The sequence below is a fragment of the Lepisosteus platostomus genome, chromosome 26, assembly GCF_059453375.1.
Source record: "Lepisosteus platostomus isolate fLepPlt1 chromosome 26, fLepPlt1.hap1, whole genome shotgun sequence".
NCBI lineage: Eukaryota > Metazoa > Chordata > Actinopteri > Semionotiformes > Lepisosteidae > Lepisosteus > Lepisosteus platostomus.
In genome coordinates, this window is record NC_142636.1 from 5,273,576 (window position 1) to 5,300,414 (window position 26,839).

The 26,839-nt window shown below is 44.6% G+C and overlaps 1 protein-coding gene and 2 pseudogenes across 2 annotated transcripts in view; 2 read left to right on the forward strand and 1 right to left on the reverse strand.

Moving 5' to 3' along the window:
* The window catches only part of LOC148639774 (uncharacterized), a 21,953-nt gene extending 10,535 nt beyond the window's left edge, over nt 1-11,418 (forward strand). Inside the window, exon 10 of the mRNA XM_088621597.1 lies at nt 859-11,418. Within this exon, the coding sequence (XP_088477723.1) occupies nt 859-895 (37 nt within the window). The 3' untranslated portion in view covers nt 896-11,418. The remainder of the gene's footprint in view (nt 1-858) is intronic.
* LOC148639771 (fish-egg lectin pseudogene) overlaps nt 1-26,839 on the forward strand; it is a 61,473-nt pseudogene that overhangs the window by 30,200 nt on the left and 4,434 nt on the right. The window lies entirely within an intron of this gene.
* Nucleotides 10,796-24,858, reverse strand: LOC148639775 (uncharacterized; annotated as a pseudogene).

Sequence of the window (26,839 nt, forward strand, 5' to 3'; positions counted from 1 at the left end):
TGTTCCACACATCAAAGGACCTGAGAGTCAGCTCTGGCCTTTCTTTTACAAAGCGTCAGTGTTACCAGACCACTCCAGCTTATTATCCAGGTGTACCCCTAAGTACTTGTAGGACTGCACCCCCTCTATGGCCTCACCCTGGATGGAAACAGGGTTCAGCAGAGACTTATTCCTTCGAAAGTCCAGGACCATTTCTTTGGTCTTGCTGGTGTTTAGCTGGAGATCGTTAAGATGACACCACTCCACAAAGTTGGTAATCAAGCTCCTATATTCCTCCTCCCTCCCCTCTCTAATACACCCCACAATTGCAGAGTCATCTGAAAACTTCTGCAGATGACATGCCTCAGAGTTGTACTTGAAGTCAGAGGTGTAAAAGGTGACAGTCCCCTGTGGAGCCCCAGTACTGCTAACAATCTGTTCGGACACACAGCTCTGTAGCCGTACATACTGTGGCCTGCAGGTCAGATAGTCTATAATCCAGGACACCAGGGGAGTGTCCACCTGCACCGCCCTTAGCTTGTCTCTCAGTAAAGGTGGATGGATGGTGTTAAAGGCACTGGAGAAGTCAGAGAACATAACTCTCACAAAGCTCCCCGTCTTCTCCACTTCAATAAGTGCCATTTCCTAACATCAATATGTGGTGCATCAACTGCAGTACTCCTAAGTCTAAAACAATACATTACAAATATATGATGTGATGTATTTTCAGACCTTGATAATGGCAATAGGACTGGCCTGTGGTCATGCTTTTTCTAAAAGAGCTATAGTGACAGGTTGTATAGTTCCATCTGTCTACATCATGATGAGTCTTGAGGAAGAGCTGCTAACAGTGTCCTGTTGTTTCTTGTCCCACTGTAGCTGCAGCCCAGAGCTCCCTGCAGTGCAGAGCACCTGACTCGTGTGCTTGTGGAGGATGTGCTGCCACTGCCTCTGCAGGATCCCAGAGGCCCTGAGCTCCAGGTAGGACTGCTAGACTCAGCCGCTGGTGTTGGGTACAGGCGGCAGACGGTGTCTTAAGAATAGCTGCTCTTGCATTGTGGAACCTGTGAAAATTCACAATGGCTGTACATCCTTTTGCAGAGCACAATCCCTGACACATGTGCTGTATCCTTTTCTTAAAATTGATTCATTTCCAAGGTTTGGAAAAGGAGACATTAATTTGGAAAACATATGGAAATCTTAGTATCAAAATAATGCTGACCCAATGAAGTTCACTACACATAAATATAATGGTGTTAAACTGAAATACACTCAAGCTGATCTCCTCAGTGTTTCTGAAATCATCCTCCTGAAAAACATTGGGCTGTAACTCATGTTGGTCTGAGACTGCAGTTGGCTGGGTGTCAGAAAGTGGCTCAGCCAGTCAAGCTGAAATCTACCTGTGTCAAGATAACAGAAGGAGGCAGAGTTTATTTCCAATTTGTGATTTCAGTTACATTGCGGTTCATCTGTATGTAATATTTAAATGATTAATTAAAGATTTGCCATTTGTTCCCGATCACACACACTGATCCCTGCAGCTCACCTTTACCAACAGAGTGTGATGAGACTGTCAGCAGCGGAGAGCTCTCATGATGGTGTAATATTTCCATCCAGTCCTCAGTGTTGTCTGATGGGTTGAGCTAATATGGACGTGATTTGGACTCATGAACAATAAGTCTTCACAACTGTCTGGTCTTTTAAATTCAACAGTTCATTGCAGAGCATCAATGTCGATAAGCAGGTGAGGATAAAAACAGAATTACAGAACCTCTTCAGAACCGAACTAAGCTTGACAGTGACACATTGATGACACAAAGGGTGCAAACGATATTTATAGTTACAGTCAAACCTAAATTCTGCTGGGGAAGCTGATCAGAATTCGCCAGATACGTTTTATAAAAAGGTTGGAAAAAAGAATACTACATAACAGAAAAATGTCATAATTAACCAGATATTTTTTTTGCTTGAAATAATTGGAGTAATCTAGTTTTAGGAAAAAATATTTATCCACAGCTAAAAATATGAGTAAATTAGAAAAATGTAAACAATGTAAAATACAGACTAGCTATTGCTGTATTCTAGCTTTAGTCATCAGTTCAATATATCTGAGGAACAAAAGCAGCACAAACACTACTTTCTGTGGCACAAATCACATTGTTGATACAGCTCATCATACTGGAACTCAGCGTTAAAAGAAACTCACACTCTGTTCACAGGTAGGGCTGTGATTCCTTGTGACTGGAGTGGTTTTTTACTGTGTAGGCTACTCGGAGTGCTTGCAATAAGGAAAGTGGTGTCTGAAGTGTGTGAATCGTTACTTTCAGTAACTGGCACCTCCTCAAACAGAAATGACTTGGACAAAAGCTGTCCTGTATTCAATTTCAATTCAATTGAATTTATTTTATTTTTATATAGCGCCTTTCACAACAAGGTTGCCCCAAGGCACTAAACAAAGCTGTGTGACAACACATGACGTTACTGCAGGGTGCGAATGATATCTTGGCATCAGGGGGAGCTCACCCCTGGTTTGGGGGGGGACACATCACGTGTGAAAGGCCAGTCAGCTAGCGTATACAAAGTGAGCACTGGATTATATAGTTATAGTTTAACAGGAGTTACTCTTACCTTACAATAGAAGTGTCCACAGAGGTCTGGACTCAGCTGTCTGTGGTGTCCATCCTGTTGCCCATGAGGTGGCCTGCTTTACTCCAAGATGATACAAGAGGCAGGGATCGAATCTCTCCAAAGGAGGTCCATTCGGATCAACAAAAAGAAGAGAGGAGAGGCTTCGTTTTCTCTAAGTGTCACTCAAGGCAGAGAACCCCCGCTCACAGTCGGCTGAGGTGGTGAGGCACGTCCGGCCTGCTGTGGAGTTTTCCCAGCGTCTGTCCTGATGCTTTGCCTTGTAATTTCCAGTCGCGGAATTCCTCCACTGCCTCTCGGACGGGTTCGCCCAGTGCTTTACCAAGCGCACCAACTTTACCTTCCCCGTAAAGAATTAAGACATCACGATCCTGTGGCCAGAAGCCCTTATCCAGCGGTTTCAGCATCTGGACTTATTCAGAATCAGAGTCGCTTTGTAAGGCTACTGATCACAGACTGATAGAACTGGAGCCAGTTTATCTTTCCTGTACTCTCTGAGATGTCAACATCTTTAAACACGCCCAGTGACGAGCGCTGCTGGGCCTTCACTGCAGATTGACCGCCGGTGTCTTTCTTGGCTGTCAAGATATCGAAGATCTGCTGAATGTGGCAACTGGAGTCCACCAGAGATGTGTCTGTGTTTTGGAGTTTCAGGGAGAGGCCCAGCAGCTCACGGAGAGCGTCTTTCATAGATGCCAAATCAGCAACAGATGAGGAGTTAGTGACGCGTTTGTGTAGTCCCTTGTGTTTCTGTCTCTCAGTGGCACTGCGTGATGCATCCTCCCTCGCTTGCTGTTTGAAAATGGTGTGCTAATGCAGGGAATGCTTTCCATACTGCTTTCACGGTATTAAAACTGCTTGCCACTAATATTTAAAATCTGGCCAATTTTCAAAATCTGCACATTTAGGTCTGCGGCTGCTTTCTCGAGTATCCGAGCGTTCTTAGTCGATTGGTGATAAAGTGAATATAGTTTTGCGATAAAGAATTCGAAATGGTTACACCCAGCCACTTCTTTGAGAGCGTCTTGTACTGCCAGTTCATGGCGATGTGCCAGACAGTGTATGGACTGCACTTTAGGAAAGTCAAGCTTTAGCCTAGCAGTTAGTCCAGAGGATTTACCATTGAGCACTGCAGCCCCGTCAGTGGCTATGCTGATGAGATATTTCTTCAAGAACTCATCATCCAAACCCACGTTAGTAAGGCTCCCTCTCAGGCAAATGTAGATTGATTCTGTGTCTCTGCCATCCGTCAGCTCTGTGATGTCCAAAAATACATTGTCCATGTCCCCAGCCGCTAGCAGCAACAGTCAGATCGCGCAGTTTAGGTTGTTTTGTTAACCCAAAATTAGCGAGTAAAGTTCCCTGTCTTCTCTTGGGCATTATCGCCGCTTTTCAGAAATATATATAGAAAACTGAATTTTTTATATATGTATTGAAAACTGAACGTCATTGGAAAGTTTCTCTGCATATTTACTGTGCGCCTTTTTGTTTTGAGAAGACATAACCAAGAGTGACTTGTTAGCTTGTCTGTTTGTCACTTGAAAAGGAACGTTGCCTACTTTTGTAACAGCACCACCATGCCTTGATCGGTAATAGTATTCAATTGCTTAGGTATTTCTTTGGTAGCAACACACTCAAAACAGAAACTCAAATGTAGTCTATACTGGAAAAATTGACCCATACTGTATAAATAGGATTTTTTTTAAATTGACAGTTTCCATATTTTAGTGACCCCCAAAATTTCGCAAATGGTTTCTTCAGGGGAGCTCGTGTCTTATTCAAGGGAGCTAAGCTCCCCCTAGCTCCCCCGTAATTCGCACTACGTGTTACAGTACAGAAAGAGAAGAGGCCAAAACACAACAGAGGAGAGGAACCCAAAACTCCTCAGTAAGGAGAAGAAAAACCTCTGGGGGTCCAAGTGTGTAGTATTAAACCTTCCATCATGTCCCTCTGTGTGACAGTACTCCATGCAGATCCCTGTAGACCAGCAAATCCTCCCTAAATGATAGCTATACTCACGATGTCCCCCTTAGATCCATGGCACTGATGCAGCATCTGACTCAGATGGTCCCCAGCCTGGGCGCCATCCGGACATGTGGGGAGGAGAATAGGATAGTCTGGTCAGAACAGATGTATCTACCTGGTGGGCCAACACAGAGACACACAATGGCATGTACAGCAGCACCAGCAGCCATAGCTCCAGCGGGCTATGATGTAAGGTGTGAGTAGGCTGGGCTGAAGTCATAGGTTTTCAGTCGGGATTTAAGTCCTGAGATTGACTTGGCATCCCGTACGTAGGCTGGCAGACTGTTCCATAAACTAGGGGCCCTGTAGCTGAAGGCTTTACCGCCAGCTGTTATTTTATTAATATGTGGATTAATCATTAACATTAATCAGCTCCATTAATCAGACAGGCACCTGACCTCTGAGAGCCTTATAAGTAAAAGAATTTTGAGGTCTGCCCTGTACCTGACAGGAAGCCAATGGAGAGAGCTAAGTATAGGTGTTGTCGTACTTTCTGCTCCTAGTGACAAATACACAAAACCGCGTTTTGAATTCGCTATAAGGTGTGGAAAGTGTGATAGGTGCTCCCTGATAGCAGGGCATTATAGTAATCTGATCTTCTGTATACAAAAGCATGTATTAGTTTCTCTGTGTCTTGAGTGTAGAGAAAATGCCTTCGTTTTGCAATGTTTCTTAACTGTAGGAAGCATACCTTCGATACTGTATTGACATGAGAGTTAAATGAGAGTCTTGTGTCTAAAATTACGCCTAGATTACATGCCAAATCTTTGAAGCAAACTTTTAAACCCTCAGAGTTGAGTGCTGAGGTTATAGCAGTCGTATCTGCACTGTTGCCTCCAAACAGCAGAAGCTCAGTTTTATCAGAGTTGAGTGACAAAAGGTTTTCACATATCCAAGTCTTTAATTCATTAAGGCAATTAGCTACAGTGACAATCGACGAGTTGGGTGATTAGTTACCGAACTCTTAGTAACCATTAGTCTAGTTACAATGACTCACCTAATCCAAACGTGGATTTGTGACAGATCAGTGAAATATTGTAAGAAGGTGGAGATGAGCGGTTTGCTCTGTGTTTCCATTGGTGTCTGTGGGGACTTGGTCGAGGCATGACTGCGCACAGTATCTAAAGAGGGGGCGGGGCCATGGGGAGGTCAGTCCTGCTGGGATTCACTTTCGGGATTTATATTGCACTCAAGCCAGAGGGCTAAATCTCTCCGTGTGGAATTGACTTGATACACTCCAGTCATGTTCTTACTATTATTTTAGTAATTGAATTATCAGCTGAAAGGATCATGTGTCAGATGGGCCGATTTGTGGAACACTGAGTAGAATAAAAAATGTATAGTTTCAAAAATGTAAATGCAACGTTTCATCTAGTTGTCAGTGTGCCTTTATGTGAGATCCTAACTGCAGAATAATTTTAGTTTCGGTGGTCTTTCTGATGTATGAGTTCGGAAAACCATCTTTGAGAACACAGACGGAGAGATTAGTGTGGTCGTGGCCGTCAGAGGTGAAATGAGAAACAATAGGCTTGGAGAGATCTTTAATCTTCACAGCCCTGACGTGTTCTCTGAAGCGGTCTCCGAGTCTCCTTCCTGTTTCTCCAATGTAGATGGCTGGGCATTTACTGCAAGAGATACAGTAAATAAGGTTGCTGGAGGTACAAGATGCTGTCTGAGTGATCCGGAATTGTCCTGAGGGGCCTTGAATGAGTGTGGTGGTGGCTGTGTACTTGCAGGTGATACAGCGAGCTCTGTTGCAAGGGAAAGTGCCTGGTGTGGATGGTTGTTGAGGGCGGTCAAGGGAGCTGTGAACAAGGAGGTTACGCAGATTAGGTGGTCGGCGATATGAGATGATAGGGCGATCAGAAAAGAGGGCCCCAATGGAGGGATCATCCTGTAGGATGGAAAAGTTCTGGTTAATGGTCCTGGGGATAGGAAGTGTTAGGGTGGTAAGGAAGCACCAAGGGAATGCGGTTGTTACGGCGGGAGTTCCTGATCGGGTTGATGGTCCGGGGGGTGTTTTTGGCTCGGGCAAGGGCCCTGTCAATCACACTGCTGGGATATCCTCTGTTGATAAAAAATGAGTACATTTCGAGGGCTTGGTTCTCGAAGTCGATGTCGTCGCTGCATAGTCGTCGTAACCTAAGGAACTGTGAAAAGGGAAGAGAGTTTTTAGTGTGGTTGGGGTGAAATGAGCTGTACAGGAGGTAGCTGTGTGAATCCGTGGGTTTGTAATAAACTGAAGTAGACAGTCGGGGGTAGTTGATAGACAGGTGGATGTCTAGAAACGGAAGAGTGGTGGAAGATATGTTAACCGTATATTTGAGGGACGGGTGGAAGTTGGTGAAATGGTGCAGGAAGAACTCAAGCTGATCGTTGGAGCATGTGGCGGCACCGACGCAGTCATCAATATATCGTTTGTAGAGGTCAGGGACATAGCCAGTGTAGGAGGCGAAGAAGCGTTCTTCTACCCAGCCGACAAAAATGTTGGCATAGCTGGGTCCCATTCTGGTGCCCATGGCAACTCCACTGACCTGTTGGTAAAAAAGATTATTGAAAGAGAATACGTTCAGTGTGAGGACCAATTCTGCAAGGCGTACCAGGGTGTGGGTGGGTGGATCAAGCACTGTGCGTTTGTCCAGCGTGTGCTTGAGTGCTGTAAGGCCGTCATTATGGGGAATGACGGTGTACAGAGATGTGATGTCCATGGTAAAAATGTGGCATTCGGTACCCTGAAATTGGAAATCATTGAAAAGTTGGAGCGCGTGGTTGGTGTCTTTGATGTATGAGGGAAGATCTTCAACCAGCGGTCTCATGAGGCTGTCGAGAAAGGCTGAGATGTAAGTAGTTGTTAATTTAAGAATATAAATATATTATACATACTGTATATGGCTGGTAATGGTTGCTTAAATACAAAGTACACAACAGTATTCCACTTTCTTCATAAACATTTTATGCATCAAAGTCTTTAATACGGTCACTTACGGTGGATATTCTGGAAAAGTTTTGACGTGCTCGTTCTGGCTATATTAAGTTTATATACTTTGTAAAAGCTATAATGTTTTAACCTTTTCTATGCATGCTTGCTGTTATTATTACAGTAAAAAATGTGTACCTTTTAGAATCAGTTTAAAAGGGAATGTAATATGGAATCGCGTAACTAAAGAAATTAATAACGATATTAATTTAAAGATCTAAATAAGATATATAAATCAGGTAGTAATACCGTAGTCCACTTTTAAAAAAATAAAACAATAAATATTATGGAGACTATATTAACATTTTAAATTATTTTTTTGTATATCACAGTGTATTCAGTGTTAAATGATATTAATAATAAAATAAAAACATGAATGAGCAAATGTGAATACTGTCAACAGTGGGAGTACAAACCTGTTCCACCGGTTTAATTAAGTTCAATTCAAAATACTTTATTCATCCCAGTAGGGCAGTTTAACACAAGCCTTTACAACAAGCCTTAAAACGAAATCATATACCTTGTAATTATAATCGGGAATAACAAAGTGGTATTAAAAAGGCCACTAAAACTATAATAATATATCTGATCATTATAAACAATATTAATGTATTAATAATAAATGATCATTTCAAATTTCTTGTATTTTTTTCAGTTTTTCCGTTTTTCATTACCTCTGCTTTCTAATTAAAATGCCTGTTTATAAGACAAGTTTCTGATGTCAGTAACACAGAACCTTCAAAGCACAGGCATTTTAAAGATCGCGATTTTCACAACTTTTATTTAAACAATATCTAGTACCAGGTTGCCTTTTTAGAAACCTTAGTGTGAATTAAGTGGATCCCAGGTGTAAACGAGTTCATAACGTGAGAATGCATTGTGCTACATTTTTATGCATCAGTCTAAGTGTTCTTAAGTGTCTTAAAAACATAAAAAATGTAACATCACACTGTATGGCACAATGGGCAACTGATTCTTTTAATGTTGTAAAGAAAATCCAAAATAAGAAACAAGAACATGTCCCTTCCTAAATCAGACATTGCATGACTTAAAAAGCTATAAAAAACAATAGTTAAAACAACTTTTTATGTGCGATAAACAGGTGATTTTTCTTTCTCATGATCAGCTTATGATCTTAAGTGTTTTTGTACTTTTTAATTAAACTTTTAAAACACTTTAATTTTGTAAACATAACAATGTGTTTTCTACAGAAAGAATCACATTGTCCTCTCTTCTTGTGGTGTGAAGCAGGTCAGCAGGTCTGTAAGTAACAGCTTGATGAATGAACCAGGAGACCCGGAAAGCAGGGCTGTTTCGTGCCAGCCAGCGCATTACCACCTTACAGTGGGGGAGGGAAGCGGGCTGTACTTCCACTCTCCATCAGTACACCTTCCCGATTGTCACTGACGCAGCTTTAGCCAAGTCATTCCTGGTTTTAGAGAAGAATGTGATTTTTGTGTATACGTTTCGTGTTGCATTGGCAGTCTTATTTTAATTTACGGCGCTCACAAAGATTCTAAGCTGATCACGAGGAAAAAAAATCAGCTGCTTTTCATGCATAAGTGGTGTTTAACTATCTAAAAATGTTTTATGGCTTTTAAAGCCATGCAATAAAGTTAGGCAGGGGCATGTCATTGTTTCTTATTTTTAATTTTCTTTAAAAAAATATAAAAATCACCTCCCCACTTTCACCTTGCTGTTAATATAGTGGGGATGTAGCATGTTTGGGGACTTGTTTTGTGGAGCTGATATTTTTTCCTTGGTTCACGCGTGCTGCTCTTGGGCTTGTTTTAGTTTGTGGTGGTCCTTTGTATTACAGATATTACGGTACTGCAGTCTGTAATACTGACATACAGAAGACATGATGGATGGATTAATGCTCTCATTTATTTATTTCCTTTTTGAATTGTATAATGTTAGCATGCCCAGAGGGGTTGGGCAGCCAGTTGACCTTGGACCCCCAGAGGTTTTTCTTTTCCTAACTAAGGAGTTTTGGGTTCCTCTCCTCCGTTGTCTTCTGGTCTTCTGTTCTGTATTTACAACATGCATGGTTACTTGCATTGTTAAGCACCTTGGGGCAACCTTGTTGTGAAAGGCGCTATATAAAATAAATTGAATTGAATTGAATATTATGGGTGATTGTGGAGTCCATTGTGGCTTTCAGTTTAGAGGATGATACTCTGCGCCCGACTTTGGAGCAGTTTGAGAAGTGCCGCAAAGCAGATGTTTTATCGATAGTGGGTTTTAGTCTCTCGGTTTACTGCGGACGTATCAGACTTTAAACTGAGGAAGAGATACAGCCCCACACCCCAGACAGGCAAAGGTAATAAAGGTGATAAAAATCCATTCAAAGGGGTGCAGTGTGTTATCTCAAACTCTGCTAACAGAACCGCTTATAAGAGCACGGTGACTTTCTGCTCAATTACATGAGATCTGCAGTAGTCAGACGGATTTTAAATTCTTTAAGCAACTTTAGCTTTTGGTCAACGTCAGCTACTCTGCGCAGTTCACTGCGCCCTTTTCTCTCATGCAAGCTTGTTTTTTCACTCTTTCAAAATATTGGACGGTACGCCTCAGGGACTCATTCATTCATTATTCTTTATTGCCACACAACAGTAGTTGGTGGAATTGGCTTTCGGTACAGCAAAGAACACAGATGAGACATACAAACAACATATACAGTACAAATTCAAATAGGACAGAAGACAAACATTGTCACATATGTAAACAACTTTCCATGTAACAGCATCATTATACAACTAAATGTCAGAGTTCAACGTGAATTCACAGTTCGTCTGGCAGTGGGATAGAAGCTGAGGTTGAAACGGGCAGTCCTTGAGAGGAAGGATTTGAAATGTTTTCCAGAGGGGAGAAGCTGAAAGAGATTTTGAGCTGGATGAGAGGGGACTGAAACAGTGGTGGGCAGTATAACCCGTACAGTTGGTATACCGGTAGAAACATGTGTCCGATATGGATTTGGCTAAACCGTTTATACCGGTAGAGAATGGATTTTGATGTTTACACAGATTGCGCCACCAGCACCGTCATAGTTTACAATTCTGCCATATTTTAGCTCCAATTCTCTAATTCTGAAAATGTTCATCTTGCTGATATTTGGAAATCGGATAGGTTCAGAATGATTGATCTTCGGTGGTTCAGACGTCCGGTTTATGACGCGTCTGAGGTCATGGCGTCCAATATAAACACGCGGGAGTCCTCTTCCCTTTCCCTGAAAACAAACACCTGTTCGCCGGGCCGGTCTGCGAACACTAACAAACGGAAAACGCGGAGAAATGCAGAAAGGCAGCGCTAGCGAGCCGGCCACAAGATACGGAATTGTTGAGAAGGAGGGCGCTTCATCGGTCGTTTGGAAATGGCGCGGATTTAAAAAGTCAGACCGCGAGCAGAAACCGGTTTTCTGCCAATTCTGTCGGGCGGCAATTTTAGCCAGAGGCGGTAGTACAAGCGCCCTCTTCCATCCGCTCAAGACGGAACAGGGGTGCGAGTCCAGCAGCTCTCGTGTCGGGGTGAAAAGACATTGCTGCCCGAGTCATTCACCACGCGGGCTTCCATGTGGACACGAAGCAGCCGTTTGAATACTGGAGGGGTTATTACTTTAATGCCTGAAGAGTTTTTATCTTATTTTTTTACTTTATTTTGTTTTAAGAAGTATTACAAATTTAAGTCGATAAGAATTTTACTTGAAGTATTACATATTTACTTATTTAATTCATGTTCATAAGTTTATTGTATTGTTTCAGTTCTGCAAAATAAAAATGTGCTTAAACTGTTCGACATGCACTTCAGTTCAGTGTGAAATTTCAAAAATACTAAAGGAACAACACGGTAGCTAACCAACAGTTAATAATAACCTAAAAGCTAACTCCAGGCAATAAAAAAGTTGTACTCCTTTTAAAGCATGTTCTATTGAAATGATGAGAAAACAATCTATATCGTGATATATATCGTTACCGTGCAAAATTAAAATCTTGCTGGGCAAACGATTTTTTTAAGTTTTAAAAAAAGAAATTGAAAATATTGTAGCGTTTACAGGTTTTTTTCAGAACAAAGGACCAGTGGAGACGCGATTAACAAACCAAGCGCTAGCTTTATTCATTAACAACCACACAAAACCAAACACAGGATCTACACTCACATGAGGAGACTGACGGAACACGTACACATCTTTAGGGTGGTAATTACTTAACAACACGCTATACTCTTATAAGACTACACAAGACACTAGAACTACTTTGACATTATTTACACAGGTAAGGTCCCTCAGACTCTCCCCATCTACAACTCCTAGCCTGCCCAGCGGTACTATTAGCGCCTAGGGGCGCTTCCTCCTCACCACCAGGCGAGGGCGTTACACTGCCCCCACCTGAAGCGTCTGGCGTCTCGCCGACGTCGAACACCCCCCTCAGGCTGTACTCGTACTCGGCTAACTGCTGTGGAACCCTGAGTGAGCGACCGCTGCACCGCGGTGACGGCTGGCGACCCACAGACGCCCCACTATCGGCCGGCCCAGCCCCGGCTGCTCCTCTAGAGCCTCCCCACACGGCTCCTCCTCCCGGGCCCGGTAGGGGGCCAGGCGGTCTCGGTGCAGGACCACCACTCTCCCCCGTGTTCGCAATCGGACACGGTAGCAGACCTCGCCCACCACCCCGAGTACCTCAGCGGGCCCCTCCCACGACGGCACCAGCTTAGGGCTGAGGCCTTTGTGGCGGCGCTGGCTGTACCCCCAAACCTAGTCCCCGGGCTAGAAGGCAGGCCCCTGCAGCGCTGCTCCCGCCAGGCGCAGTGGTGGCAGTCCGCGGCCTCGCAGGGGCACGGCGAGACAGCGTCGGCATTGAGATGGCGAGACTCCGGACGGTGCACGACAGTGAAGTCGTACTCCTGCAGGATCTCTATCCATCGCACCATCTGCCCCTCCGGCTCCTTAAAGTGGAGCAGCCAGGTGAGGGATGCATGGTCGGTCCTCAGCCGGAACCGGGTCCCGAACAGGTACGGCCTGAAGTGGTGGACCGCCGCCATCACCGCCAGCAGCTCGCGACGGGTCACGCAGTAGTTCCGTTCAGCCCTAGTCAAAGCCGGACTATAGTAGGCCACTACGCGCTCCCCGTCTGGCCCCTCCTGCGCCAACACTGCACCCACCCCCGAGTTACTTGCGTCGGTATCGAGAACATACGGTAACCACGGGTCGGGGTAGGCCAGCACGGGGGCCCCCACCAGAGCTTCACACAACCGGCCGAAGGCCGTCTCACAGCCCGAGTCCCAGTCGAAACGGCGGTGCAGCAGGGTAGCGATGCTGGCAAAGTCCCGGACGATCCTCCAGTAGTACGAGGCCAACCCCAGAAAGCTGCGCTTGGTGTGAACCATGCGTCCCGGTGGGATGCGGATGGGTTGAGCGTAGCCGGGTTTTGATTTCGTGTTGGACCAGGGCAGTGCGGGTGCAGTCCTCATCTCTCGCCGCAAAGAGATCCTCGTTCTGGGCGAGTAGCTCCTGGAGCCGCTGCCGCTGGTCCTGATTGAGGCCCTCGCAGCTCCGCTGGTAGAGGTCCTCACGGCGCACCTCGCTTCCACGCAACACTCAGCCCCCGCCGCCTTGTCTGGCACCCCGGCTGACTCGGGGGCAGGATCCGGCACGCTCGCTCCCCGGCTCGCAGGCCTGGTCTGCCCCGGCGACTGCCGCCGCCGCCGCCACTGCCTCTTTTTCCCCCGGCTCCGGCAAGCCCGCGTCCCTCGGCCTTCGCCGGGCCTGCCCTCCACCAGGCGAAGTCGCTCCCCCTGCCACACCAACTCCTGCCGGCTCAAGTCCAAACTGGCCCCCACTCGCTGCAGTAGGTCCAGGGGTGGCTCACCGTCGCTGCACCTAGACGGAAGGCAAGCACCTGTTTCCCCCTGACTGCAGCGAGCTGTCCGTCACGGTCTTCAGCCGCAGGCTGGAGGCCTCCCATCTTGCTGGGTTGGTGCCCTCGTCGTCGGGGAGGACGCCCGGCCGGAGTAGGGTTACCGATGAACCGGTGTCGAGTAGGGCCAGGCAGGGTTGGTCCTCGATTTGGCAGTGGAGGTACAGGCCCCGGCTAGAGCCGACTCGCCCCACAGTGGCGTGAGGGGCGCCGGTCTTAACAGCGCTCCCCGGAGCGGGGGTTGAGGTGTTCAAGGGGCGGCCTTCCCCGCGCAGAGCCGCCCCGTTCCCGTTTCCCGACGCCGATCGAGGAGTGCGAGGTTCGGGTGCCTGGCAGAACCGGGCTCGGTGTCCCCTCTTCCCGCAGCGGTTGCAAATCAGCGTGCGGGGCTGTTCCGCGGGGGTCGCTGCACTGGCTGGCTCCTCTTCCCCCTCGCTGGATTCCTCCGTCTCCGCCTCGGTCAGCCGGCAGGGTGCACTGCGTCTGCTGGTGCTTCTAGCCACCCCGAACACGACCTCAGCCCGTGTAGCAAGGGCCAAGGCCTGCTCCAGTGATGTTGGCACGGCCAGCTGCACGTGGCGCCGCAGCTCCTCGGGTGAGAGGGCCTTGAGAAAGGCCTGGAGAGACATCTCCCGCTGCCCCTCCCGAGGAAAAGCTGAGTATCCTCGGCGGGCGAGGAACGTAACATCAGCGGCAACCGGGCCCAGACGCTCTCCTGGTCGGCGCCGCCGCAGGGCCAGCCTCTCCAGCATCAAGTCCGGCGCCTCCTCCACACCGAAGCACAGCTGGAGAGCTGCTGCCAGCGCCGTGTATTCGCCTCTGTCCTCCTCCGGGACGTCCAGGAGCACCTGGCAGGCCGCTCCTTCCAGCGCCGCCGCCAGATGGCCGGCCATCTCCGCCCGGCTCCAGCCATTCGTCCAGGCCGCGAGCCGGAACTGCGCCTCGTAGGTTTCCCAAGGTGCTTCACCATTGTAGCGACCTGGTCGCACCCGCGCCGATAGGTGTGGGAATCACTGATCGGCTCCGGCAGGGAGAGTATCCTCTCTCTGGGGTGCCCGCTGACCAGGAGTAGCGGCCAGTTGCCCGAATTCTACCGGCGGGACCACTACTGGGTAGCCCTGGTAAGGGCTGTGGCCACCTGTCGCACCCAGGAGTTGCTCAGGCTCCCTATGTGCGCTGCCGATGGGTTCTGTTTCTTTCAGCGTCAGCCGGCGCTTAACAGAATCGGGTAGTGTCTGCCACGATTTGTCCATCCTGCCCGCTTCTGACACCAATGTAGCGTTTACAGGTTCTTTTCAGAACAAAGGACCAGTGGAGACGCGATTAACAAACCATGCGCTAGCTTTATTCATTAACAACCACACAAAACCAAACACAGGATCTACATGCACATGAGGAGACTGACGGAACACGTACAGTACATATCTTTAGGGTGGTAATTACTTAACAACACGCTATACTTTTATAAGACTACACAGGGCACTAGAACTACTAGGACATTATTTACACAGGTAGGGTCAGCCGCTGGTCATCGTGCTGACCCTCAGACTCTCCCCGGCTGCCACTCCCAGCATGCCCAGCGGTACTACGAGCACCTAGGGGCGCTTCCTCCTCACCACCAGGCGAGGGCGTTACAATATGATACAGTGAAGTGTCCCAGCTTGGAACATTGCATGACTTTAAACGCTATAAAAAACGGGATTAGATCATTAAGAAACGGGTGATCAGCTTAGAATGTTTGTGTACATTGTACGTTTTTTACTTTATAATTAACCCTTTAAAATACTTGAATTTCATGAATGGAGTTTATAACGAAAGTTCGGGAGGGGTGACAACAACCACGCTCAATCGTACTCAGCTGTCGGTAATTAGCAATCGCTCCCGTCATCCTTCCTCCACCAGACACTACTGTATAAATCCCAGTATGATTTCCTCCTCTCCCTCGCATGCGACTCTCGCACTCTCGCCAGGAGGTCGGCCCTCAGCCCAGCAGGTTAAGGCAATATCCGCTCCGTAATAGTTCATCACGCTTTGATCTCGGGTGTTGTCGCTCCCAGTGAAACACAACACACGTTTTGTGCAGAAACAATCTCCTTCTCTTCTCTTCCTGTGGTGTGAAACAGATCAGCGGGTCCGTGTTCCCCAGTCAGGCTGGAGAACAGCGCCCCGCCCACTGCGTCCATCACAGAGGGGGCGGAGCCTAGCAGCACAGACTGAGCGCTAATGGCACCGATCGCGTCTGCATTTATAACTTAGTGTTTAAAATTAATCAAACAGTGTTAGTCATTTCTTTTTACTTCAAGTCCTTTGGTTTTTTAACGAATTAGACTGATCATTTGATAACATTGTTAAAGCAGGATCTTATTGTACTTCCTAATTATATTACACATGGAAAATAATGTTTTTAATCATCTTTAATGATTTATACATTTTGGAAAGGTTTCACCTATACAAAACAATGTACATATAAATTACACATTTAATAATTATTATGCATAATAAAAGGTATGCATTCAAATATAGTCATGAATATTAAAATAACGTTGGAGTCAATTGTTGCACTTTTTTCCACATCTAGTAAAAAGTGATAATTTACAAGACTGGTCAAATGTGCATTTGATCTGACAAACTAAAATCAAAATATCACAAAATGAAAGTAAACAAGTAAATTATAAAAAATAAATTTGGCACTAGTAAAATAAAATATATCAAAATAAAGTTCTAAAATAATGAGAAATAAAATGTAAAATATACTGAGAAAAGTTCCTTTTCCCATCGGCCCTGAGATGAAGCCCATCAGCAGCAAAGACCTGAGCAACGGGCTGCTGGTTCTGCAGAAGCACTCTGTTGCTCCTGAGGAGCTGCACATGGTCCATGTGAGAGGGGAGCTGTGAAAGAGCCCGGGCAGCTTCTTTCACAGCTCCAGCAGCAAAGAGGCATCGCAGAGCCGTGGCAAAACTGAGCAAATTGCCATATGAACCTTACAAGGAGATGCTCTCCTTACTGCCACAGTCCTAGCACTAAGGATGTCATAGGAGGAGTCCCCCTGGGCTCTGTTATTGGTCCCCGTGTTAATGATCAGTAATATATCCTCGTTCAGGGCCTGGAGGTGGTACAGGTGCTGGTGGGCACTGCGTGTTGTGCCAGGGTGCAGCCACACCTGTTCTGCTGGCATCAGTGTTTCCAGGCCCCACAACATAGAGTCTCTGAGGATATGCACTTTCTTTGGACCTGATGGGAAAAAAGGCATTATCACAGGCATTGCACGGCTACATCATAAGATAAATCTTAACAGGATATAAACTGTACTTGAATAACATACATATTCAACAAATAACAATGAACAACAGTGTAAAAATTATAACTCACAAGTAACTATAGACAATGTTGGAAACCAGCTATCACAAGGCAAGGAGGTTATTTACATCAGCCATTATATATAGAGCAGTAATTTCGTATTGCTGGCTCCAGGGATCAACTTTTCACCAGCCTCCCTGGCGCATCAGCATAAGCTACAAGATGTTTTCCTTTTCGTCTTCCTCTAAATTATCTGCATCTGACACATAGTGTAACATTAGCAACTGCCCGGAACTTAAGAAATCTAAGCAACAACCCTCACCTCATTATCCATGTGATCATCTAACAATGGATAATCAATTAAAGCCTAAAACGTGATCACCCTCCTCTACACAATCCACAACAAACAATTCTCCTGTTCTATTTACACGGACTGCCCTGCCTGGCCACCAGCATTCACTCCCATCTTCACTGCTCACAAATGTGCTCCATTTTCTTGCCTACAAAGTCCTCTGCACTAACAGGAAGCAATTCTAAATAACTATTCATATAATCTTTCCACAAAGCAAACCACCACATTTTTCTAAATCCATCATATTTATTTAAAAACATACTCCTGGCCATCTAGGCTCATTTCAACGACTGTGCCCTTGTATCTCACCTTCCTATCTTTCTCTTCAAAAGCATGTCTAACTCTCTTACCTAACAAGTGTTCTGGTTTAATTAACATAAGAATTCTTAATCTTTCCATACAAACCATTTTTCTACCTAGATCCCCAGCCTTAAAATGCTGCTTAAAAGCCTCCTTTAAAAACTCTACCTTTTCTTCAACAGTATGTCCTGATGGTGCCAAACATTAATCTTTGTCTTCTCTAGATGTACTTGGGATTTCCTCTGGCTGCTGAAAACACTTTTTTAGTTATCAATCAGCTGTTCTACACTAAGCCTTTTCCCCTCCTTTGAAAAATTGAAAACTCCATTTTCATGTTTCATTCCTCTCACAAATCTCCTAAACCTCAACTGTGCTGTAACTGCAGGAAGCTTCTTGTTCTCATCTAAATTCCTCAGCTGCTCGTCTATTTCTTCCTCGCTGTTCCAAAGTCCCCATACTTTCCTGTCTCTACCGCTAGTACTTCCTTTGTCCTTATATCTCGTTTCTTTTTCTATCTTTTTTTCCTTCTTCTCTCTAAGTGTCTGCAACCTGGCATCTCTTATCCTATCCATCCGCTCCCAAAACACAGCCCTCTGCTCTTTAACTGATACTCAAGCTTGAGATAAAACTTCTGCCTTCTTTTCAGAATCCAGTTTTTCAAGCCACTGCCAAGACCTGTTCTCCTTAAACATGATCAAACCCTCAACAGCTATTGCAGTTGCTCTGACCAGTATTTTAAGTAAATTGTCAAAGATTCCCAAGTCCCTCTCATAGCTTACATGTGTCTTGGTGCTGATTCAAACATTTTATACATCTCCTCTGAAACCTTATCATACAGTACCTGCCATATTCCAAATGATCTGCTACCATCCTACAACACACCTTTACAAAACTAGGAAGGATCAATTCCTCTGCCTGCCTAGTCATGTCCTATAATTCAGGGCTTCTCTATTCTGTGAGCTTCTGCAGAACAGGTCCGGAATTTGCCTCCATGTTGGTAAACAAGCGTACCTCACCTCTGACTTACGTACTGCTATCAGCCTGCCATTCCTTCAGCTTACACACTAGCTCCCTGTATCTCGCATTCATTTCTAAAACGTGCTCCCAGAGCTCTCCACAACTGCTCTGTCACAACCTTACAAATAATTCCCAGTGCTCTGCATCCTGCAACTGAGCTACACTCAAAACCTTAAACAGTGCTTGTATTAATTTGTTTTCATCACCTACAGTATATCATGCATGAATTCCAGCAATTCAGCTTGCAAAAAATAAACTCTAGCTGCATTGTGGAACATTGCATTAATTCAGTTTCCTTTAAAGGGAATCAGAGGGACATGATTAGATTTTCCCTGGCTCAACAAAAAAGATCTAAACTGTACAGATTTGCCACTTTTCTCACACCCTCATTCATGGATGGCTTTGCACACTGATCTAATCAGTCTAACTGTACCACTCTCTCCAACCCTTCTAGGCATCCAGTCTAAACTAACACTGCCCACCTTTTCGCCACCAACAATCATCCCAGACAGAAAGTGTAACATTTGCCTCATGTGCCAAGGCATCAATTAAATGCAATTCAGAGAACAACTCATTGATAAGTCTGATCCTAGCCTTGTCTGTCTCACTGAGGTAATCAAATCCATATACAATTTCAGGCAAGATATCAGTTCTGTACCGTGCCAGGATTTCATTAATGTTTTTTTCTGTACTTGCCCTGTCGCCAATTTTGTAATTTTGTAGACAATTTCCTTCTCAGAAAGCGTTGCATCCGAATCCCTGCTTCCACTGTTAACAACATCTTGCACCACCTCTCTGCTCTCTGAGTCCCAAATGCATCCTGCTACCCTCCTGGAAAGAAGTCCCTGCAGTTCCATATTTATGGCCATATTTAGTGGTCCCATCTGTGGCAAGGCTTCAATTACTTTCTTGCAACAGTTTTTCTTTTAGATGTTTTAGAAACTTGTCTCTCGTCTAACACAAAATATTTACAAAAACTTTCCCCTGGCAATCTGTCGACCTGAATACCTACCAATTTATCCAAAACTATTCTGACTATCTTAGAAGCCTTTCGTGCACGAATGCCCATGTTTGCTACTAAATCCATATAAGCCTCTCTTACAGCATCACTATACTTTCCTTTTTCACACGTGCTAATATTGTGACTCACTCTCCTGTCTGTCTCTGTTTTCAAGCCTTCATATTCTCCCTGCCAGAACTGCACCTGCTCATCCAGGTCCCTCTCCCCATGTGCTAAATCTGCTTCAGAATCACATTTCCTTTTGTAATACGCAACCTTCTGTGATTCCTTTTTTTGTACTGTATATCTAATCTTTTGCAACTGTTCCTGCAATTTATCAGTTCTCTTCACTAGTTGTGCCTTTTCCTTCTCTAACTCACTTTTCTGCAGTTCATTCAGAATGACTGCCTGCTCACATTCCACAACATTTTGCTCAAGTGTCCGAAGTTTACTATCCCTGCGTCTAAGCCTTTTATAAACATTCCTAACACTTCCATGTCCTAACTTTTCATTTGCCTTGTGTAATTTTGAGAGAGCTTGAATTGCAGCTTCAGCCTTATAAAACAGAAGTCCTCTGTTTTTTTCCTTCTCTACCTAGCTCTTTCATCATCTAGTTTCCTGCATTCCTCCAGTAATCTATGTACATTTTTAAACTGTGCTCCTAATAATAATAATAAACTTTATTTATAGAGCACCTTTCATACAGACAGCATCTCAAAGTGCTTTACAAACCAAGCGTACAAATAAAATCTTAAATTAAGAGATATACTTTTAGTTGTAAAGGAAAACACAGTAATACAGTAAAGCAACATCAATGTCAATTTATGCTTGAAAAAGAAATAGAAATTAGGAAGGTCGAAATAGAATAAGAACAATAAAAGATAAATAAAAAAGAAAGATAAATAGAAAGAACAGAGAACCATTTTAACTAAAAGCTAAATTAAAAAGATGTTTTCAAATGTTTTTTAAAACAATGTACCAAGCTTGACTACCAGATAAAAAGTGGTAGTGAGTTTAATAATTTAGAAACATAAAAACAAAAAGCAGCCTCTCCACTCTTTCTGTATTTCACATGTGGGATCTGCAGAAGGCCAGTATTTGCAGATCTCAGGTCACGTATAGGAACATATAATGACAGACATTCAGTAAGGTACATAGGTGCTGGGCTGTTTAGAGCTTTAAAAGCAAGTAAAAGAACTTTAAAATCTATCCTAGAAAATACAGGTGACCAGTGAGGATCTTTCAAAACAGGAGTGATATGTGTTCTCTTTCTTGTTTTTGTTAGGATCCGTGCTGCTGCATTTTAACAAGTTGTAAGGAATGTATTATTTTCTTGGGAAGCCCACTAAACAGAGCATTACAATATTCGATTCTACTGGTAACAAATGCATGGACAGATTTAACACTTGAATTTATCCTGCAAGAGTTCTTTCTGAATTTTAGTACCCAATATCAATATTTCAGTCTTGTCTTGATTAACTGTAGAAAAGTTTGGGACATCTACTGAGATATATCTAACACACAGCCAATTAGTCTGTTGAAGGAGTTTTGATCTTCAGATGGAACAGAGATATACAGTTTTATATCATCGGCATAGCTATTAAGTTGATCCCACAGTTCCTAATTACATTACCTAAAGGTAACATATATAATGAAAAGAGCAGAGGTCCTAAAATGGAACCCTGCGGAACTCCAAAAGAAATGTCAAAATGTTTTGATGATTGATTTCCCAAAGCAACAAAAAATGATCTATTCTTCAAATAAGATTTAAGCCATTCTAAAACCAACCCTGAAAGACCTACCCAGTTCTCAAGTCGGTTGATCAGAATCTTGTGATCAACTGTATCGAAAGCTGTACTGAGATCAAGTAAAACCAACTTATGTTTATCTTCACTCAGTCTCAGGTCATTCACAACATGGACCAATGCTGTCTCTGTACTATGGTTAGAACGAAAACCTGACTGAAGTTACTCAAAAAAATGTTAGAGACCAGATATTCTTTTAATTGAATAAAAACAACTTTCTCCAAAATTTTCTTTAAAAAAGGAAAATTTGAAATAGGTCTAAAATTGCTAATAACATAATAACTCCAGCTGACAGCAATTTACAATAGTAAAAACATTATCTTACACACAATCAAAAACCTTCTTAAAAAGAGCATGAACCAGATTGTTGCAAGAAGGGGGTTACACTGTGCATGAAACGTTATTTAAAATGTTTTTAAACTTCTCAGCTGTTGTTTAATTGATGTAGCGTTTCTTAACATAAGATTCAGATACATTCTTCCTGACGTAATTCAATTCAATTAACTTGAAAGAATACACAAAGATGGTCACATATCAGTACATCAGATATAAGTAATAGACATTTAATTTTAATTATAAAAGTAAGATTTACTGTGTGTTAGATACATGGCACATTAAGGATTCACTGTGCCACGTGGCAGTTTAGCAGAGTAATGCTGTCCTGCACCTGAACATCTGCAAATATGAAACGGTGTTGGGCAATACCTTTCGATCTGCTGCAGTGCTCTTTGTGGCAGCCGGAGCATTCCGAGTGACTGGACCTGCAAGAGCTGATTATTAAAGGTGACGTCTTGGCAAGGTGACGGAAGCCTGTCAAAGGTTCTTCATGCGCCGCCCAGCTTTCCGATAGAATTTCAAAGGGGAACTGCAGTCCCAGTTTCTCAGACCGGTTAGTAAATCTCTGTAGCAAAATGAATTGATTAACGGCATAGAAAACATTGACAAATATCGAATTAACCACAAAATCATGAACGTTTTGAAAGTTCTGTAAGTTGCCATATTGTCACAAACCCCTGTTCTCTCCACGGGGAGAGCGAGAGTTCGTATGAATTGCGCCGTGAAGCGGCCCTTCCTGCTCACTAGTCACTAAAATGATACATGTACTGTGAGGTACGAGTGAATACGTACAGGTTGTGCTGCAGACATTTGACCACAGAAAGTTTCCAGTGTGATCTGCATTCAGAATTAACAAGTCAGTTCAATTTATCAGCTAGACTGTCTTAATGTCGAGAGCAATATTTCTGTTGAATCGCAGATGTTGGGCATTTCTGGAAATGTTGTCTATTTTGTGATGTACACAGTAACTTGTAAAGCCTCCAGCTTACATCTGACTTTTATTGTGGTTTAAAATACACTCATCAATGCTGATAGTTTCTAAGCTCTAAATATAAAAATGTGTTACAGTTCCCCTTTAAAGGAATACCAGAGATCATTGGTATAATGTTTACTTTCCATTCATATGTTGTCAGTTTCTAGAATAATATATCTCAGCTTTCAGTGACTTTCTGAAGAAGGTAGAACATGCTTCTCTTGGGAAAAGTACTTTGAAAACTGCCCATCTGTCCTCATACTCCATGTATGAGATCAGATGGGAAGATTTTCAAAGATACTCCTTGTCTGTCCATCAGTTGTGTAGAAAGAAAACGCTCACAGAATTACAGTTTTCATGGCTGTAGAAGCAGTAGAAGCCCTGAGTCTGTGTGAGGAGTGGGAACAGATCACCTCACCTCTCTCTCTGCAGGATTCTCAAAATGAACTTCCTGTAGACTGTCCTGAAGCGCATCTCTCACAGTCTCCTTTTGAGAGATTTTCTGGGCAGCTGCACTGACACACTGGTACAGGAAGGCCTGTGACACCGGAGAAGAGGACAGTGAGCACTGAGCTCAGGAGGCTGCTCTGTACAGCTGCACTGAGAGGACATGTTAGCTCTGGAGACAACATACTGAAGTAGAGCGCAGAACGCACATTTCACACTGAATGGGCTCTCTCCTCTACTGGACAATCAAACACTGCTCATGGAAACACAGCTCACAGCTCACATGAATGAATCTAGCCTGAACAGCCACACACCTTACAACATCTAATACACAGCAAATTACAGACAAACCTGCTATGTCACTACGTCACAACACTAGGTGAGGAATAAGACTTTTAGTGAGTAAAAGTCCCAGATTCTCATGTAGCTCAGCCTTTTGTCAGACTCACCTTCTCCTCAGAGGTGGAGCTGAGAGGGCAGAGCACTCTGACTGTGTCCTGAGTGAGCCTACAGGCCCACACCTTATCCGCCACTGTGCTCTGTGTGTTAGAGAGGAGCTGCAGACACACAGAGGAGGCAATCATTAGTCCCAGAACCAAAGAGCAAATTTGCTCTGGACTGGACTGCGACACTCCATCTGATCCCCAATACTAACCAAGCTCATAACTCCTCCAGGTGAGGAACTTCAGCAGGTACGACCAAAGCAGCACCACTTTCTAAAGAAACACAGTGAAAGAGGATGAAAGGATACAGGAAGAGATAATAGACAGGCTTGACAACAGTCTGCCTGAGCATCGAGCTGGAAGAGGTTCCCAGTCTCAGGTGGCAGAGACTGTAGACAGAGGCACTTACTTCAGTCACACTCTCATCGGCACACCAGCAGGCCAGCACAGCCTCAAAGCTCTGCCTCACAGTGCTGCTGCTCACACTCTGCTCGGCCTGAACACACAGAAACACACACATTATCCCACTGTGTGTGGAGCAGGGACGTGCTCATGCTGTGCAAGAAGAGGTAAAGCCAAACACTTGGGATGGACTGACAGTTCTCAGGGCGCTGCTCAACAGGAAGTCCAAGGTTTTATTTCATGTTCATTCAGGAACATTACTGACAAAGAACCGTAAACTGCAGCTCCATACCTGGGTGGTGTCGTCTGCAAGGGCACAGTTCTTTACTATGTACTCCAGAGCTAAGACTGTGCCCCCCAGCCCCAGGTAGCCCTTCTGCCCCATTTCAATCAGGACCTGCGACTCCAGATAGTTCACCTGAGGACAGGAATAACAGCACATCCAGTTTGCAGAGGACCAGTCTGCACACGCTGAGACACACAAACACCCTCACACCTTCCACACACCTCAGGAGTACTTCACACATTCCCAGGTGCAGCAGAATACAGAGCACAGACACATGGCAGCACAGTGAGGCCAGATCACTGCAGCTCTGACTGATCCTGATTGCTGGGGTTGTGAAGGGATGCCACAAAGCTCATGAGGACATACTCCTTCAGGGCCTCCTTGACACAGACTGAAAAAACACACAACCCTGTGAGTGCAGCCTTGGTCCAAGCAGCTTGACCAGATGCAGCAGATGAAGAGGACGAAGTAGAGACTAGGAATCGGGTGTGTGATTGTACACAAATGGCAAATCTTTAATTAATCATTTAAATATTAAATACTCTGCCAATGTTTTCCAAATTAATGTCTCCTTTTCAAAACCTTGGAAATGAGTCATTTTTAAGAAAAGGGTACAGCACATGTGTCAGGGATTGTGCTCTGAAAAAGAATGTACAGCCATTGTGAATTTTCACAGGTTCCACAATGCAAGAGCAGGTATTCTTAAGACACCGTCTGCCGCCTGTACCGAACACTAGCAGCTGAGTCTAGCAGTCCTACCTGGAGCTCAGGGCCCCTGGGATCCTGCAGAGGCAGTAGCAGCACATCCTCCACAAGCACACGAGTCAGGTGCTCTGCACTGCAGGGAGCTCTGGGCTGCAGCTACAGTGGGACAAGGAACAACAGGACACTGTTAGCAGCTCTTCCTCAAGACTCAGCATGATGTAAACAGAGATGGAACTCTGACAAAAACTCAGTGTTACATCCTGCCAGTATATCAGTTTAGAAAAATGAGTATAAGTTACATATGGCAATAAAGTTTAATTTGAGTTGTATTTGTTTCTCCTGGGAGCACTGTTCAGGATCTTATTTGAAATCTTCTTGCCTCATCTCTAATGATGTTGACACTTTATAAACTTTATTATATTGGACTGGATTATGCTGAATCAGATGTTTTTTTAATTCTTTTTTTTTCAGTTTTATTGTAAAACAAGCACCATCATTAAAATAAATGGTATGCAGTTTATGACCCCATGTGAAATCAATAGCTGTGATTTTTGTCATTATGAGAAGGCTGTGGAGAAGACTAACTCCACATTCAACACAAAATGAATCCCCTGAGCTATCAACCTCTGAGAGACTCCAGAAGAATCCAGAGTGCTTTCTGATATGTACAGCAGCTCAGAAAGGTTCCATTCACTGCAGGGCGGCTCAGTTGTTTTTCACTTCATCTAGAAAGCTGATTTGAAGTCTTATGTCTCCAATCATATCAAAGCAGGTCTTTCGTGGGCAGCCCACACTGGAACAGATGTTCCACCACCACAAGCTTGAAGGTCTTTGCCTGAACCCCTGCAGCACTGAACCGAAACTCACAAGTGAGTAAATGGAGATCCAAGACAGACTGTGAATCCCATGACTGTGGCACAGTCCTGTATGAGCTCCAGATTGAACCCCACGTGCTCATCTCTTTTCAATCTGGACTGGCAGATCGACGTTGAGAGAATCAGTGGGATGTCTTGCTTAAGACAGGGGTGACCTTCTACCTTAAACAGGGCAACAAGCAGCTACAACAACGCATCTAAGAAGATGGCGCTGTGTTAGTGGCAGCCTTCTACAGCAGCTCTGTGTCTTTTTGTTGTCTTTTTGTTTCTTTCAGTTAGTTAATGGTAGTGTGTTAGTGTTTTTTCTTCATACCCTTGCCGGCAACTAGATTTGCGATCACAACATGATGGATGCTAGGAAAGCTGAGATACTTTTTCTTGTTTTTTCTGATACTCGGACCACTGTTTCTATTGGGTTGCAATGCCGATAGCTACAGAGGCATTGTCTACACGCGGAACCAGCTGATAGCGCTAACGCGTCCGGCTCTACTCACTGGAGAGAAGCCATCAGTTCCAGAGTAGCTGAGGAGGAGAAGCCGAGGCTGTAGGGCTGGTGTGACGCGAAAGGCAAAGAGAAGGAGATTTAAACCCTATCTTCCTTCGATCATTATGGGAAATGCGAGGTCCTTAGTGAACAAGATGGACGAACTGGTGAGGAGCCAGAGGGAGTATAGAGAATACAGTATCATGTGTTTCACCGAGACTTGGCTCAAATGTTACCATCGGCGGCTTTCAGCCAGTGCGGGCGGACAGAAACGCCGTGAGCGGTAAGAGGAAAGGAGGGGGCTCGCTCTGCTTGTCAACAACAGATGGTGTAATCCTGGACATATTCATGTAAAGGAGCGCTTCTGTAACCCGGACATTGAACTGGTTGCCATAGGACTGCATCCATACTATCTGCCGCGGGAGTTTACATGCACCATCTTTGTTGTTGTTTACATTCCACCCACGGCGAACGCAGAGGCAGCGTGTGACATCATACACACAGTCACAGCCAGGCTACAAACAAAGCACCCTAGTGCTTTTATAGCTATTTCAGGGAACTTAAACCACTTCTCTATT